Below are 17,965 nucleotides of genomic sequence, written 5' to 3' on the forward strand. Positions count from 1 at the left end.
TAGAGAATATTGTGATGTAAACATGAAAATGATGATGTCAGCAGAGTACAATGACATCATCATTTCATCCAATCAGAAGTTTGGTGGCATTTTAGCATCTCTGCTAGTGTTGATTTATTTCACAACATGGAAATGATCTTTAAAATCACTTTCTGTTTCACTTTTCACTTCATTTTATTTGACTTGACTTACTCAATTTCACTTTTAACTTTTCTTTATTAGGGACCGCAATGTCCCTTTGGGACGTTTTATTCTTTATTATTATACCGCCGCCTCTTTGAGCTGTAATTTGACCCCCTTAACATGCTTCAAAACTCACCATATTTGGACACACACATCAGGACTGGCGAAAATTGCCATCTAATAAAAAAACCAAACCCCAAAACTCAAAATTGCGCTCTAGCGCCCCCTAGGAAAAAAACACAGACAAAACTGCTTGTAACTTCCGGTAGGAATGTCGTAGAGACATGAAACAAAAACCTCTATGTAGGTCTCACTTAGACCTAGATTTCATACATTGACATCCTTCAGCAAAAATCAATTCCCCCTTCAAAACAAAAGTTTAGTAAAAACATTCACTTTTGCCTCTTTGAGCTGTAATTTGACCCCCTTAAAATGCTTCACAACTCACCAAACTGGACACACACATCAGGACTGGCAAAAATTGCGATCTAATAAAATAAACCCAACCCCAAAACTCAAAATTGCGCTCTGGCGCCCCCTAGGAAGAAAACACAGACACAACTGCTCCTAGGAAGAAAACTCAGACAAAACTGCCTGTAACCTTTATGTAGGTCTCACTTAGACCTACATTTCATATATTGACAACCCCCAGCAGAAATCAACAGGAAGTTTGCAATTCCCCCTTCCAAACAAAAGTTTTGTAAAAACCGGTCACCTTTCTTCAAACATGATCTCCTCTGAGCGCGTTTGTCGTGTCGGCTTCAAACTAGCACAGGAGAGACATTGAACCCTTCTGATTAAAAGTTGACCAAAGAGTTTTAATTACTGCTCCGGTTTGGATTTTATGTGCCGTCAAAGTCGGTCCCGTCCATCGCTGCTTGCAGCTTTAATTTCACTTTTTTTTTTCACTTCATTTTTTTTAAATTCTCAATTTTATTTGTCACTTTCTATATTTCAGTTTTCACTTACTCAATTTCACCTTTCACTCTATTTCACTTTTTGTTTCACTTACTCAACTTCACTTTATTTCACTGTTCAATTTTTTTGTTTCACTTTTAACTTTATTTTATTTCACTTTTTTCTTTTCTAAATGTCATTTTTTCCCCTTATCCATTTCACGTTAGTTCACTTTTCTAATTTTATGTTCACTTAATTACTTTCTCAATTTCACTTTCTTTTTCACTTCATTTTTTTCTTAATTCTCAATTTCATTTTTCACTTACTCAATTTCACCTTTCACCTTTCACTTTTTGTTTCACTTACTCGAATTTATTTTATTTCACTGTTAATTTTTTTTTTCACTTTTAACTTTATTTATTTCACTTCATTTTATTTCAATTTTTAACTTTCTCTATTTCATTTTTCACTTTTTATATTTCACTTTTTATATTTCACTTACTCACCTTCATTTTATTTTACTGTTCAATTTTTTTATTTCACTTTTAACTTTCTTTATTTCACTTCATTTTATTTCATTTTTTACTTTATTTCGTTTCAGTTGTAACTTTATTTTATTTCACTTTTTTTTCCTAAATTTCATTTTTTTCATTTCTAAATTTCATTTTTTTCACTTTATCCATTTCACTTTAGTTCACTTTTTTGAATTTTATGTTCACTTAATTACTTTCTCAATTTCACTTTTCACTTTCTTTTTCACTTCATTTTTTTCTTAATTCTCAATTTCATTTTTTACTTACTCAATTTCACCTTTCACGCTATTTCACTTTTCACTTTGTTTCATTCACTCAAGTTTATTTCATTTCACTGTTCATTTTTTTAAATTTCACTTTTAACTTTCTTTATTTCACTTCATTGTATTTCATTTTTTTCACTTTTTGTATTTCATTTTTCACTTTTTATATTTCAGTTTTCACTTTTTGTTTCACTTACTCAACTTCATTTTATTTCACTTTAGTTCACTTTTTTTTATTTTACTTTTAACTTTCTTTATTTCACTTTTTACTTTATTTAATTTTTCACTTTCTTTGTTTCAGTTATAACTTTATTTTATTTCACTTTTTTCTTTCCTAAATTTCATTTTTTTCTTTTCTAAATTTCATTTTTTTCTTTTCTAAATTTCATTTTTTCACTTTATCCATTTTACTTTAGTTCACTTTTTTATTTCACTTTTAACTTTCTTTATTTCACTTAATTTATTTTATTTCACTTTTTTCTTTCCTAAATTTCATTTTTTTCTTTTCTAAATTTCATTTTTTTCTTTTCTAAATTTCATTTTTTCACTTTATCCATTTTACTTTAGTTCACTTTTTTTTAATTCACTTTTAACTTTCTTTATTTCACTTCATTTTTTTTAAACTTTATTTCATTTTTCACTTTCTTTGCTTCAGTTGTAATTTTATTTTATTTCACTTTTTTCTTTGCTAAATTTCATTTTTTTCTTTTCTAAATTTCATTTTTTTCTTTTCTAAATTTCATTTTTTCACTTTATCCATTTTACTTTAGTTCACTTTTTTATTTCACTTTTAACTTTCTTTATTTCACTTAATTTTTTTTATTTTTTTTTTTACTTTATTTCATTTTTCACTTTCTTTGCTTCAGTTGTAACTTTATTTTATTTCACTTTTTTCTTTCCTAAATTTCATTTTTTTCTTTTCTAAATTTCATTTTTTTCTTTTCTAAATTTCATTTTTTTCTTTTCTAAATTTCATTTTTTCACTTTATCCATTTTACTTTAGTTCACTTTTTTTTAATTCACTTTTAACTTTCTTTATTTCACTTCATTTTTTTTAAACTTTATTTCATTTTTCACTTTCTTTGCTTCAGTTGTAATTTTATTTTATTTCACTTTTTTCTTTGCTAAATTTCATTTTTTTCTTTTCTAAATTTCATTTTTTTCTTTTCTAAATTTCATTTTTTCACTTTATCCATTTTACTTTAGTTCACTTTTTTATTTCACTTTTAACTTTCTTTATTTCACTTAATTTATTTTATTTCACTTTTTTCTTTCCTAAATTTCATTTTTTTCTTTTCTAAATTTCATTTTTTTCTTTTCTAAATTTCATTTTTTCACTTTATCCATTTTACTTTAGTTCACTTTTTTTTAATTCACTTTTAACTTTCTTTATTTCACTTCATTTTTTTTAAACTTTATTTCATTTTTCACTTTCTTTGCTTCAGTTGTAATTTTATTTTATTTCACTTTTTTCTTTGCTAAATTTCATTTTTTTCTTTTCTAAATTTCATTTTTTTCTTTTCTAAATTTCATTTTTTCACTTTATCCATTTTACTTTAGTTCACTTTTTTATTTCACTTTTAACTTTCTTTATTTCACTTAATTTTTTTTATTTTTTTTTTTACTTTATTTCATTTTTCACTTTCTTTGCTTCAGTTGTAACTTTATTTTATTTCACTTTTTTCTTTCCTAAATTTCATTTTTTTCTTTTCTAAATTTCATTTTTTTCTTTTCTAAATTTCATTTTTTCACTTTATCCATTTTACTTTAGTTCACTTTTTTTATTTCACTTTTAACTTTCTTTATTTCACGTCATTTTTTTTTATTTATTTTTTTTTACTTTATTTCATTTTTCACTTTCTTTGCTTCAGTTGTAACTTTATTTTATTTCACTTTTTTCTTTCCTAAATTTAATTTTTTTCTTTTCTAAATTTCATTTTTTCACTTTATCCATTTCACTTTAGTTCATTTTTTTGAATTTTATGTTCACTTAATTACTTTCTCAATTTCACTTTCCCTTGGAAAAGAGATCTCTGATCTCAATGGGATTTTTTTTACCTGGTTAAATAAAGGCTAAATAAAAAAAATAAAACTTTCTCAATTTCTTCTTTCACTTTATTTCACTTTTCACTTACCGGTACTCGACTTTATTTCATTTCACTGTTAATTTTTTTAATTTCACTTTTAACTTTCTTTATTTCACTTCATTTTTTTTTAACTTTATTTCATTTTTCACTTTTTATATTTCAGTTTTCACCTTTCACTCTTTCATTTTCCACTCTCTTTCACTTTTAACTTTATTTTATTTCTCTTTTTTCTTTTCTAAATTTCATTTTTTCACCTTATCCATTTCCCGTTAGTTCACTTTTCTAATTTTATGTTCACTTAATTACTTTCTCAATTTCACTTTTCACTTTTTTTCCCACTTCATTTTTTTCTTAATTCTCAATTTAATTTTTCACTTACTCAATTTCACCTTTCACGCTATTTCACTTTGTGTTTCACTTACTCAATTTATTTTATTTCACTGTTCATTTTTTTCATTTCACTTTTAACTTTCTTTATTTCACTTCATTTTATTTCGTTTTTTAACTTTCTCTACTTCATTTTTCACTTTTTATATTTCATTTTTCACTTTTTGTTTCACTTACTCAACTTCATTTTATTTCACTGTTCAATTTTTTTTATTTCACTTTTAACTTTCTTTATTTCACTTTATTGAATTTTTCACTTTCTTTGTTTCCGTTTTAACTTTATTTTATTTCACTTTTTTCTTTTCTAAATTTCATTTTTTTCTTTTCTAAATTTCATTTTTTCACTTTATCCATTTTACTTTAGTTCACTTTTTTTTATTGCACTTTTAACTTTCTTTATTTCACTTCATTTTTTATTTTTTTTTTTACTTTATTTCATTTTTCACTTTCTTTGCTTCAGTTGTAACTTTATTTCATTTCACTTTTTTCTTTCCTAAATTTCATTTTTTTCTTTTCTAAATTTCATTTTTTTCTTTTCTAAATTTCATTTTTTTCTTTTCTAAATTTCATTTTTTCACTTTATCCATTTTACTTTAGTTCACTTTTTTTAATTCACATTTAACTTTCTTTATTTCACTTAATTTTTTTTAACTTTATTTCATTTTTCACTTTCTTTGCTTCAGTTGTAACTTTATTTTATTTCACTTTTTTCTTTGCTAAATTTCATTTTTTTCTTTTCTAAATTTCATTTTTTCACTTTATCCATTTTACTTTAGTTCACTTTTTTATTTCACTTTTAACTTTCTTTATTTCACTTAATTTTTTTTTAATTTTTTTTTTTACTTTATTTCATTTTTCACTTTCTGTGCTTCAGTTGTAACTTTATTTTATTTCACTTTTTTCTTTGCTAAATTTCATTTTTTTCTTTTCTAAATTTCATTTTTTCACTTTATCCATTTTACTTTAGTTCACTTTTTTATTTCACTTTTAACTTTCTTTATTTCACTTAATTTTTTTTTTTAACTTTAATTCATTTTTAACTTTCTTTGCTTCAGTTGTAACTTTATTTTATTTCACTTTTTTCTTTGCTAAATTTCATTTTTTTCTTTTCTAAATTTCATTTTTTTCTTTTCTAAATTTCATTTTTTCACTTTATCCATTTTACTTTAGTTCACTTTTTTTATTTCACTTTTAACTTTCTTTATTTCACGTCATTTTTTTTAAAACTTTATTTCATTTTTCACTTTCTTTGCTTCAGTTGTAACTTTATTTTATTTCACTTTTTTCTTTCCTAAATTTCATTTTTTTCTTTTCTAAATTTCATTTTTTCACTTTATCCATTTCACTTTAGTTCACTTTTTTGAATTTTATGTTCACTTAATTACTTTCTCAATTTCACTTTCCCTTGGAAAAGAGATCTCTGATCTCAATGGGATTTTTTTTACCTGGTTAAATAAAGGCTAAATAAAAAAAATAAAACTTTCTCAATTTCATCTTTCACTTTATTTCAATTTTCACTTACTCGACTTTATTTCATTTCACTGTTAATCTTTTTAATTTCACTTTTAACTTTCTTTATTTCACTTCATTTTTTTTAACTTTATTTCATTTTTCACTTTTTATATTTCAGTTTTCACCTTTCACTCTTTCATTTTCCACTCTCTTTCACTTTTAACTTTATTTTATTTCACTTTTTTCTTTTCTAAATTTCATTTTTTCACCTTATCCATTTCCCGTTAGTTCACTTTTCTAATTTTATGTTCACTTAATTACTTTCTCAATTTCACTTTTCACTTTTTTTCCACTTCATTTTTTTCTTAATTCTCAATTTCATTTTTCACTTACTCAATTTCACCTTTCACGCTATTTCACTTTGTGTTTCACTTACTCAATTTATTTTATTTCACTGTTCATTTTTTTTATTTCACTTTTAACTTTCTTTATTTCACTTCATTTTATTTCGTTTTTTAACTTTCTCTATTTCATTTTTCACTTTTTATATTTCATTTTTCACTTTTTGCTTCACTTACTCAACTTCATTTTATTTCACTGTTCAATTTTATTGAATTTTTCACTTTCTTTGTTTCCGTTTTAACTTTATTTTATTTCACTTTTTTCTTTTCTAAATTTCATTTTTTTCTTTTCTAAATTTAATTTTTTCACTTTATCCATTTTACTTTAGTTCACTTTTTTTATTGCACTTTTAACTTTCTTTATTTCACTTCATTTATTTATTTTTTTTACTTTATTTCATTTTTCACTTTCTTTGCTTCAGTTGTAACTTTATTTTATTTCACTTTTTTCTTTGCTAAATTTCATTTTTTTCTTTTCTAAATTTCATTTTTTCACTTTATCCATTTTACTTTAGTTCACTTTTTTTAATTCACATTTAACTTTCTTTATTTCACTTAATTTTTTTTTAAACTTTATTTCATTTTTCACTTTCTTTGCTTCAGTTGTAACTTTATTTTATTTCACTTTTTTCTTTGCTAAATTTCATTTTTTTCTTTTCTAAATTTCATTTTTTCACTTTATCCATTTTACTTTAGTTCACTTTTTTATTTCACTTTTAACTTTCTTTATTTCACTTAATTTTTTTAATTTTTTTTTTACTTTATTTCATTTTTCACTTTCTTTGCTTCAGTTGTAACTTTATTTTATTTCACTTTTTTTCCCCTAAATTCCATTTTTTTCTTTTCTAAATTAAATTTTTTTCTTTTCTAAATTTCATTTTTTCACTTTATCCATTTTAATTTAGTTCCCTTTTTTTATTTCACTTTTAACTTTCTTTATTTCACTTCTTTTTCTTTTTTAACTTTATTTCATTTTTCACTTTCTTTGTAACTTTATTTTATTTCACTTTTTTCTTTCCTAAATTTCATTTTTTTCTTTTCTAAATTTCATTTTTTCACTTTATCCATTTCACTTTAGTTCACTTTTTTGAATTTTATGTTCACTTAATTACTTTCTCAATTTCACTTTTCACTTTAAATTTTATTTTTGTCCACTTTTAACTTTTTTTTTAATTTCACTTTCTTTAAGTCAGTTTTCAATTTTCTAATCTCTGAAGTCATGTGTTCACTTCCTGTGTTCGACTTCCCACTCTGGACTGCATTTATTTCCCACATCAATCACGTGGTTGCCGATCACGTCTTGTTGGCAGACAGACGTGTGCTGATCAAACGTCAGACAATAACAATAAAACGTAGACTTGGTGACAGGAAGTTGTCAGCCAAGAATAAAGAAATAAAAGCATGAGTAGAAGAAAGGAAAGACTCACTCTGACATCGTCCATGTTGGTCCTGGAAGTTCCCGGCAGGACAGGAAGTCAAACACTGGCTGCCATCAGCGCTCAGCAGGGGGCGCCGCAGAGCGCAGGAGCGGCAGGCGCGCCTGCCGGAGCACACGCTGCAGGAGGGAGGACAAGCTGCAGGGACACAAGCAGCCAGAGGAGGCGCTGAGGACCAAACATTTACTCCACTCGCAGAACATTTCCAGCCTTGATAGATCATCTGACTAATATTTACATTTGCCTTTTCTCCTCACACTTTCTGCTCACTAAGTAGACTCGGCTCACATGTTTAGTAGATCTCATTAGCAACTTTCTTTTTGTACTTTTCTTCTTTTTGCAGCGTTCACTTCCTGTCACACTTTGTCAGCACATAGAAAATATTTGGTTGCTTTTTAATCAATATTTCAAACTTAGTGGTTGGGAAAATTCAACTGTTTATTGATCCAATGTTTTTCCACAGCAGCTGAAGCCCAGTTAGCATTGTAACATGTTAGCATCTTAGTATTTTAGCATATTATCCTGTTAACATGTATTTGAATATGTTAGCATGCTAGTATATTAGCATGTTAACGATAGCATGTTAGCATATTAATATGTTAGCTTATTAACATGTTAATATATTAGCATCTTAGTAATTTAGCATGTTAGCATTGTAACATCTTAATAATTTAGCATGTTAAAATTAGCATACTATCCTGTAAATGTATTTGAAAATGTGAGCAATAACATGATAGCATATTAATATGTTAGCTTATTAGCATGTTAGTGTATGTTAGTAATTTAGCATGTTTGCACGGTAACATGTTAGCACCTTAGTATTTTAGCATGTTAAAATTAGCATATTAACCTGTTTTAACATGTATTTAAATATAAGCTTCTAGCATATAAGCATGTTAGTATATTAGCAAATTAATATGTTAGCTTATTAGCATGTTAATATATTAGCATCTTAGTAATTTAGCATGTTAGCATTGTAACATCTTAATAATTTAACATGTTAAAATTAGCATACTATCCTGTTAACATGTATTTTAAAATGTGAGCAATAACATGATAGCATATTAATATGTTAGCTTATTAGCATGTTAGTGTATGTTAGTAATTTAGCATGTTTGCACTGTAACATGTTAGCATCTTAATATTTTAGCATGTTAAAATTAGCATATTATCCTGTTAACATGTATTTTAATATGTTAGCATGTTAGTAATAGCATGTTAGCATATTAATATGTTAGCTTATTAACATGTTAATATATTAGCATCTTAGTAATTTAGCATGTTAGCATTGTAACATCTTAATAATTTAGCATGCTAAAATTAGCATACTATCCTGTTAACATGTATTTTAAAATGTGAGCAATAACATGATAGCATATTAATGTTAGCTTATTAGCATGTTAGTGTATGTTAGTAATTTAGCATGTTTGCACGGAAACATGTTAGCATCTTAATATTTTAGCATGTTAAAATTAGCATATTATCCTGTTAACATGTATTTTAATATGCTAGCATGTTAGTATGTTAGCATATTAATATGTTAGCTTATTAACATGTTAACATGTATTTTAAAATGTTGGCAATAACATGTTAGCATGTTGGTGTATGTTAGCAATTTAGCATGTTTGCACTGTAACATGTTAACATCTTGGTATTTTAGCATGTTAAAATTAGCATATTATCCTGTTTTAACATGTATTTAAATATAAGCTTCTAGCATATAAGCATGTTAGTATATTAGCATGTTAGCAAATTAATATGTTAGCTTATTAACATGTTAATATATTAGCATCTTAGTAATTTAGCATGTTAGCATTGTAACATCTTAATAATTTAGCATGTTAAAATTATCATACTATCCTGTTAACATGTATTTTAAAATGTGAGCAATAACATGATAGCATATTAATATGTTAGCTTATTAGCATGTTAGTGTATGTTAGTAATTTAGCATGTTTGCACTGTAACATGTTAGCATCTTAATATTTTAGCATGTTAAAATTAGCATATTATCCTGTTAACATGTATTTTAATATGTTAGCATGTTAGTAATAGCATGTTAGCATATTAATATGTTAGCTTATTAACATGTTAATATATTAGCATCTTAGTAATTTAGCATGTTAGCATTGTAACATCTTAATAATTTAGCATGCTAAAATTAGCATACTATCCTGTTAACATGTATTTTAAAATGTGAGCAATAACATGATAGCATATTAATGTTAGCTTATTAGCATGTTAGTGTATGTTAGTAATTTAGCATGTTTGCACGGAAACATGTTAGCATCTTAATATTTTAGCATGTTAAAATTAGCATATTATCCTGTTAACATGTATTTTAATATGCTAGCATGTTAGTATGTTAGCATATTAATATGTTAGCTTATTAACATGTTAACATGTATTTTAAAATGTTGGCAATAACATGTTAGCATGTTGGTGTATGTTAGCAATTTAGCATGTTTGCACTGTAACATGTTAACATCTTGGTATTTTAGCATGTTAAAATTAGCATATTATCCTGTTTTAACATGTATTTAAATATAAGCTTCTAGCATATAAGCATGTTAGTATATTAGCATGTTAGCAAATTAATATGTTAGCTTATTAACATGTTAATATATTAGCATCTTAGTAATTTAGCATGTTAGCATTGTAACATCTTAATAATTTAGCATGTTAAAATTAGCATACTATCCTGTTAACATGTATTTTAAAATGTGAGCAATAACATGATAGCATATTAATATGTTAGCTTATTAGCATGTTAGTGTATGTTAGTAATTTAGCATGTTTGCACTGTAACATGTTAGCATCTTAATATTTTAGCATGTTAAAATTAGCATATTATCCTGTTAACATGTATTTTAATATGCTAGCATGTTAGTATGTTAGCATATTAACATGTATTTTAAAATGTTAGCAATAACATGTTAGCATATTAGCATGTTGGTGTATGTTAGCAATTTAGCATGTTTGCACTGTAACATGTTAACATCTTAGTATTTTAGCATGTTAAAATTAGCATATTATCCTGTTTTAACATGTATTTAAATATAAGCTTCTAGCATATAAGCATGTTAGTATATTAGCATGTTAGCAAATTAATATGTTAGCTTATTAACATGTTAATATATTAGCACCTTAGTAATTTAGCATGTTAGCATTGTAACATCTTAATAATTTAGCATGTTAAAATTAGCATACTATCCTGTTAATGTATTTGAAAATGTGAGCAATAACATGATAGCATATTAATATGTTAGCTTATTAGCATGTTAGTGTATGTTCGTAATTTAGCATGTTTGCACTGTAACATGTTAGCATCTTAATATTTTAGCATGTTAAAATTAGCATATTATCCTGTTAACATGTATTTTAATATGTTAGCATGTTAGTAATAGCATGTTAGCATATTAATATGTTAGCTTATTAACATGTTAATATATTAGCATCTTAGTAATTTAGCATGTTAGCATTGTAACATCTTAATAATTTAGCATGTTAAAATTAGCATACTATCCTGTTAACATGTATTTTAAAATGTGAGCAATAACATGATAGCATATTAATATGTTAGCTTATTAGCATGTTAGTGTATGTTAGTAATTTAGCATGTTTGCACGGTAACATGTTAGCATCTTAATATTTTAGCATGTTAAAATTAGCATATTATCCTGTTAACATGTATTTTAATATGCTAGCATGTTAGTATGTTAGCATATTAATATGTTAGCTTATTAACATGTTAACATGTATTTTAAAATGTTAACAATAACATGTTAGCATGTTGGTGTATGTTAGCAATTTAGCATGTTTGCACTGTAACATGTTAACATCTTGGTATTTTAGCATGTTAAAATTAGCATATTATCCTGTTAACATGTATTTAAATATAAGCTTATAGCATATAAGCATGTTAGTATATTAGCATGTTAGCAAATTAATATGTTAGCTTATTAACATGTTAATATATTAGCACCTTAGTAATTTAGCATGTTAGCATTGTAACATCTTAATAATTTAACATGCTAAAATTAGCATACTATCCTGTTAACATGTATTTTAAAATGTTAGCAATAACATGATAGCATATTAATATGTTAGCTTATTAGCATGTTAGTGTATGTTAGTAATTTAGCATGTTTGCACGGTAACATGTTAGCATCTTAATATTTTAGCATGTTAAAATTAGCATATTATCCTGTTAACATGTATTTTAATATGCTAGCATGTTAGTATGTTAGCATATTAATATGTTAGCTTATTAACATGTTAACATGTATTTTAAAATGTTAGCAATAACATGTTAGCATGTTGGTGTATGTTAGCAATTTAGCATGTTTGCACTGTAACATGTTAACATCTTGGTATTTTAGCATGTTAAAATTAGCATATTATCCTGTTAACATGTATTTAAATATAAGCTTATAGCATATAAGCATGTTAGTATATTAGCATGTTAGCAAATTAATATGTTAGCTTATTAACATGTTAATATATTAGCATCTTAGTAATTTAGCATGTTAGCATTGTAACATCTTAATAATTTAACATGTTAAAATTAGCATACTATCCTGTTAATGTATTTTAAAATGTGAGCAATAACATGATAGCATATTAATATGTTAGCTTATTAGCATGTTAGTGTATGTTCGTAATTTAGCATGTTTGCACGGTAACATGTTAGCATCTTATTATTTTAGCATGTTAAAATTAGCATATTATCCTGTTAACATGTATTTAAATATAAGCTTATAGCATATAAGCATGTTAGTATATTAGCAAATTAATATGTTAGCTTATTAACATGCTAATATATTAGCATCTTAGTAATTTAGCATGTTAGCATTGTAACATCTTAATAATTTAGCATGTTAAAATTAGCATACTATCCTGTTAATGTATTTTAAAATGTTAGCAATAACATGATAGCATATTAATATGTTAGCTTATTAGCATGTTAGTGTATGTTAGTAATTTAGCATGTTTGCACGGTAACATGTTAGCATCTTAATATTTTAGCATGTTAAAATTAGCATATTATCCTGTTAACATGTATTTTAATATGCTAGCATGTTAGTATGTTAGCATATTAATATGTTAGCTTATTAACATGTTAACATGTATTTTAAAATGTTAGCAATAACATGTTAGCATGTTGGTGTATGTTAGCAATTTAGCATGTTTGCACTGTAACATGTTAACATCTTAGTATTTTAGCATGTTAAAATTAGCATATTATCCTGTTTTAACATGTATTTAAATATAAGCTTCTAGCATATAAGCATGTTAGTATATTAGCAAATTAATATGTTAGCTTATTAGCATGTTAATATATTAGCATCTTAGTAATTTAGCATGTTAGCATTGTAACATCTTAATAATTTAACATGTTAAAATTAGCATACTATCCTGTTAATGTATTTTAAAATGTGAGCAATAACATGATAGCATATTAATATGTTAGCTTATTAGCATGTTAGTAATTTAGCATGTTTGCACTGTAACATGTTAGCATCTTAATATTTTTAGCATGTTAAAATTAGCATATTATCCTGTTAACATGTATTTTAATATGCTAGCATGTTAGTATGTTAGCATATTAACATGTTAACATGTATTTTAAAATGTTAGCAATAACATGTTAGCATATTAGCATGTTGGTGTATGTTAGCAATTTAGCATGTTTGCACTGTAACATGTTAACATCTTAGTATTTTAGCATGTTAAAATTAGCATATTATCCTGTTTTAACATGTATTTAAATATAAGCTTCTAGCATATAAGCATGTTAGTATATTAGCATGTTAGCAAATTAATATGTTAGCTTATTAACATGTTAATATATTAGCACCTTAGTAATTTAGCATGTTAGCATTGTAACATCTTAATAATTTAGCATGCTAAAATTAGCATACTATCCTGTTAACATGTATTTTAAAATGTTAGCAATAACATGATAGCATATTAATATGTTAGCTTATTAGCATGTTAGTGTATGTTAGTAATTCAGCATGTTTGCACTGTAACATGTTAGCATCTTAATATTTTAGCATGTTAAAATTAGCATATTATCCTGTTAACATGTATTTTAATATGCTAGCATGTTAGTATGTTAGCATATTAATATGTTAGCTTATTAACATGTTAACATGTATTTTAAAATGTTGGCAATAACATGTTAGCATGTTGGTGTATGTTAGCAATTTAGCATGTTTGCACTGTAACATGTTAACATCTTAGTATTTTAGCATGTTAAAATTAGCATATTATCCTGTTTTAACATGTATTTAAATACAAGCTTCTAGCATATAAGCATGTTAGCAAATTAATATGTTAGCTTATTAACATGTTAATATATTAGCACCTTAGTAATTTAGCATGTTAGCATTGTAACATCTTAATAATTTAGCATGTTAAAATTAGCATACTATCCTGTTAATGTATTTTAAAATGTGAGCAATAACATGATAGCATATAAATATGTTAGCTTATTAGCATGTTAATGTATGTTAGTAATTTAGCATATTTGCACGGTAACATGTTAGCATCTTAATATTTTAGCATGTTAAAATTAGCATATTATCCTGTTAACATGTATTTTAATATGTTAGCAATAGCATGTTAGCATATTAATATGTTAGCTTATTAACATGTATTTTAAAATGTTAGCAATAACATGTTAGCATGTTAATATATTAGCATGTTGGTGTATGTTAGCAATTTAGCATGTTTGCACTGTAACATGTTAACATCTTAGTATTTTAGCATGTTAAAATTAGCATATTATCCTGTTTTAACATGTATTTAAATATAAGCTTCTAGCATATAAGCATGTTAGTATATTAGCATGTTAGCAAATTAATATGTTAGCTTATTAGCATGTTAATATTTTAGCATGCTGGTGTAGGTCAATAATTTAGCATTTTAGCATATAAACATGTTAGTATATTAGCATGTTAACAATAGCATGCTAGCATATTATTATGTTAGCTTATTAACATGTTAATATATTAGCATGTTAGTGTATGTTAGTAATTTAGCATGTTAGCATTGTAACATCTTAATAATTTAACATGTTAAAATTATCATACTATCCTGTTAACATGTATTTTAAAATGTTAGCAATAACATGATAGCATATTAATATGTTAACTTATTAGCATGTTAGTGTATGTTAGTAATTTAGCATGCTTGCACTGCAACATGTTAGCATCTTAATATTTTAGCATGTTAAAATTAGCATATTATCCTGTTAACATGTATTTTAATATGCTAGCATGTTAGCATATTAATATGTTAGCTTATTAACATGTATTTTAAAATGTTAGCAATAACATGTTAGCATGTTAATATATTAGCATGTTGGTGTATGTTAGCAATTTAGCATGTTTGCACTGTAACATGTTAACATCTTAGTATTTTAGCATGTTAAAATTAGCATACTATCCTGTTAATGTATTTTAAAATGTTAGCAATAACATGATAGCATATTAATATGTTAACTTATTAGCATGTTAGTGTATGTTAGTAATTTAGCATATTTGCATGGTAACATGTTAGCATCTTAATATTTTAGCATGTTAAAATTAGCATATTATCCTGTTAACATGTATTTTAATATGTTAGCAATAGCATGTTAGCATATTAATATGTTAGCTTATTAACATGTATTTTAAAATGTTGGCAATAACATGTTAGCATGTTACTATATTAGCATGTTGGTGTATGTTAGCAATTTAGCATGTTTGCACTGTAACATGTTAACATTTTAGTATTTTAGCATGTTAAAATTAGCATACTATCCTGTTAATGTATCTTAAAATGTTAGCAATAACATGATAGCATATTAATATGTTAATATATTAGCATGTTGGTGTATGTTAGCAATTTAGCATGTTTGCACTGTAACATGTTAACATCTTAGTATTTTAGCATGTTAAAATTAGCATATTATCCTGTTTTAACATGTATTTAAATATAAGCTTCTAGCATATAAGCATGTTAGTATATTAGCATGTTAGCAAATTAATATGTTAGCTTATTAGCATGTTAATATTTTAGCATGCTGGTGTAGGTCAGTAATTTAGCATTTTAGCATTGTAGCATATAAACATGTTAGTATATTAGCATGTTAGCATATTAATATGTTAGCTTATTAGCCTGTTAATATATTAGCATGTTAGTGTAGGTCAGTAATTTAGCATGTTAGCATTGTAGCATATAAGCAATATTTGAAATGTAGTAGATGACAAAGTTTGGGAAAGTTCTAGTGTTTATTGATCCTAGTTTTTGGGCAGCAGCTGAAGTGCACTCACAATATTTCAAGGCTGACGTTTACTTGGAGGGAGAGAGAAAAAAAAAGAAGAAAAAAAGCACAGGCAAGAAAAAAAACGAGCCAAAGGTAAAAAATAAATAAATAAATAAAAAGAGTAGAAGTGAGATTGTGAAGTGCTGAGTGAGAAATAAAAATCATGTTTTTCTCCACAGAAAAATTATATTAATTACTACAAAATGATGTATTTTATACTATTGTACTTTTAGGACTATAATAAGCATTTTATTTTGAAAATATGATAGCAGATGACCTCATGAATTATTAATAAATGTTTATATTTATTTGATACAACATTTTAATGTACATATCTCATATTTATATGAATTTAAGATCATGTCACTTTTTTTAAATCAGTCAATTAAAGTTGATTTTTAATTGTGTGAATGCTCCAAAACATTCACTCAATAATAAGAATAACAATATTTTCTACACCAAAATTCATCTATTTATTCTTCTTAATATTTTACTACGCTCTACCTTCCACATTTTTCACCCGACTCAAAGTGTTCATACTTCAAACTGTTCAGGAACCTTTAAGCTTTCCCTTGACAAATTCCAAAAATGTTATATATATATACACACACACATATATAAAATATTACATTTGTGTAGAAGAAGAAAAAGAAGAAAAAAAAAAAGAAGAAAAAGAAGAAAAAGAAAAAAAAGAAAAAGAAGAAAAAGAAGAAAAAAAAAAGAAGAAAAAGAAAAAGAAAAAAAGAAAAAGAAAAAAAGAAAAAGAAGAAAAAAAAAAGAAGAAAAAGAAAAAGAAAAAAAAGAAAAAGAAGAAAAAGAAAAAGAAAAAAAAGAAGAAAAAGAAAAAGAAAAAAAAGAAAAAGAAAAAGAAAAAAAAGAAAAAAAAGAAAAAGAAGAAAAACAAGAAAAAGAAGAAAAAGAAAAAGAAAAAAAAGAAAAAGAAAAAAAGAAAAAAAAGAAAAAGAAAAAAGAAAAAAAAGAAAAAGAAAAAAGAAAAAGAAAAAGAAGAAAAAGAAAAAAATGAAAAAGAAAAAGAAAAAAAAGAAAAAGAAAAAAAGAAAAAAAAAGAAAAAGAAGAAAAAAAAGAAAAAGAAAAAAATGAAAAAGAAAAAGAAAAAAAAGAAAAAGAAAAAAAGAAAAAAAAGAAAAAGAAGAAAAAAAAGAAAAAGAAAAAGAAGAAAAAGAAAAAGAAGAAAAAGAAAAAGAAAAAAAAGAAAAAGAAAAAGAAAAAAGAAAAAGAAAAAGAAAAAAAGAAAAAAGAAAAAGAAAAAAAAGAAAAAGAAAAGAAGAAGAAGAAGAAGAAGAAGAAGAAGAAGAAGAAGCTTGGCCTTACTGCTGGATTTTAAACATCCGTCATAAAAGTTATAGCATACGACGTTGCCGCCAATAAAAGTAGGATTGAACTGCAGGAGCCCATAAAAGAAACATTACTGTTTGCATATGAAAACACGGTAAATGGGAGTAAAATGTCATGTTGCTATCATTCACAATCTTTCTGTAAGACGAGACACTTTGCTTTTTTACCCATGCTAACGCTGGTGGCTAACAATGTAGCTAATGGAGTACACCACTCCCTCAAAAAACATCCAAAAAACCCTAATAATACTCCATTTACATGGAAAATAACACGTATTAGCAATATTATTCGTTGAAGCTAACACCGGCCTACCACCAGGAATGCTAGCATGCGGGAAATAAGCTAACATGCTAACAAGTTATACAACTCTGAAGGATTCGGCTGAAGAAAAAAATGTTAGCATGCGAGGATGCTAACATTAGCATGCCAACAGAAGATGCAAAGTACCAAGTTATATGATTCCAAGGTGCTTGGCTGAAAAAAAAAAAAAAAAAAAAGACAGAAAATAGCTATCATGCTAACAGTTAGCATGTGCCAAGTACCAAGTAAATATCTGAGATGAATTGTGCGGCTTCAAAATCGATTAAAAAAGTATGCACGCTAACGTTAGCATGATAGCATGATCATTTTACCATGCGTCAAGTACCAAGTT

General features: G+C 25.5%; 1 protein-coding gene across 1 annotated transcript in view; it reads right to left on the bottom strand.

The window, feature by feature from the left end:
* fras1 (Fraser extracellular matrix complex subunit 1) overlaps positions 1-17,965 on the bottom strand; it is a 383,712-nt gene that overhangs the window by 224,219 nt on the left and 141,528 nt on the right. Inside the window, exon 13 of the mRNA XM_072912400.1 lies at positions 7,631-7,777. Within this exon, the coding sequence (XP_072768501.1) occupies positions 7,631-7,777 (147 nt within the window). The remainder of the gene's footprint in view (positions 1-7,630; positions 7,778-17,965) is intronic.

The sequence above is a fragment of the Nerophis lumbriciformis genome, linkage group LG03 (assembly GCF_033978685.3).
Source record: "Nerophis lumbriciformis linkage group LG03, RoL_Nlum_v2.1, whole genome shotgun sequence".
NCBI classification, from domain to species: domain Eukaryota; kingdom Metazoa; phylum Chordata; class Actinopteri; order Syngnathiformes; family Syngnathidae; genus Nerophis; species Nerophis lumbriciformis.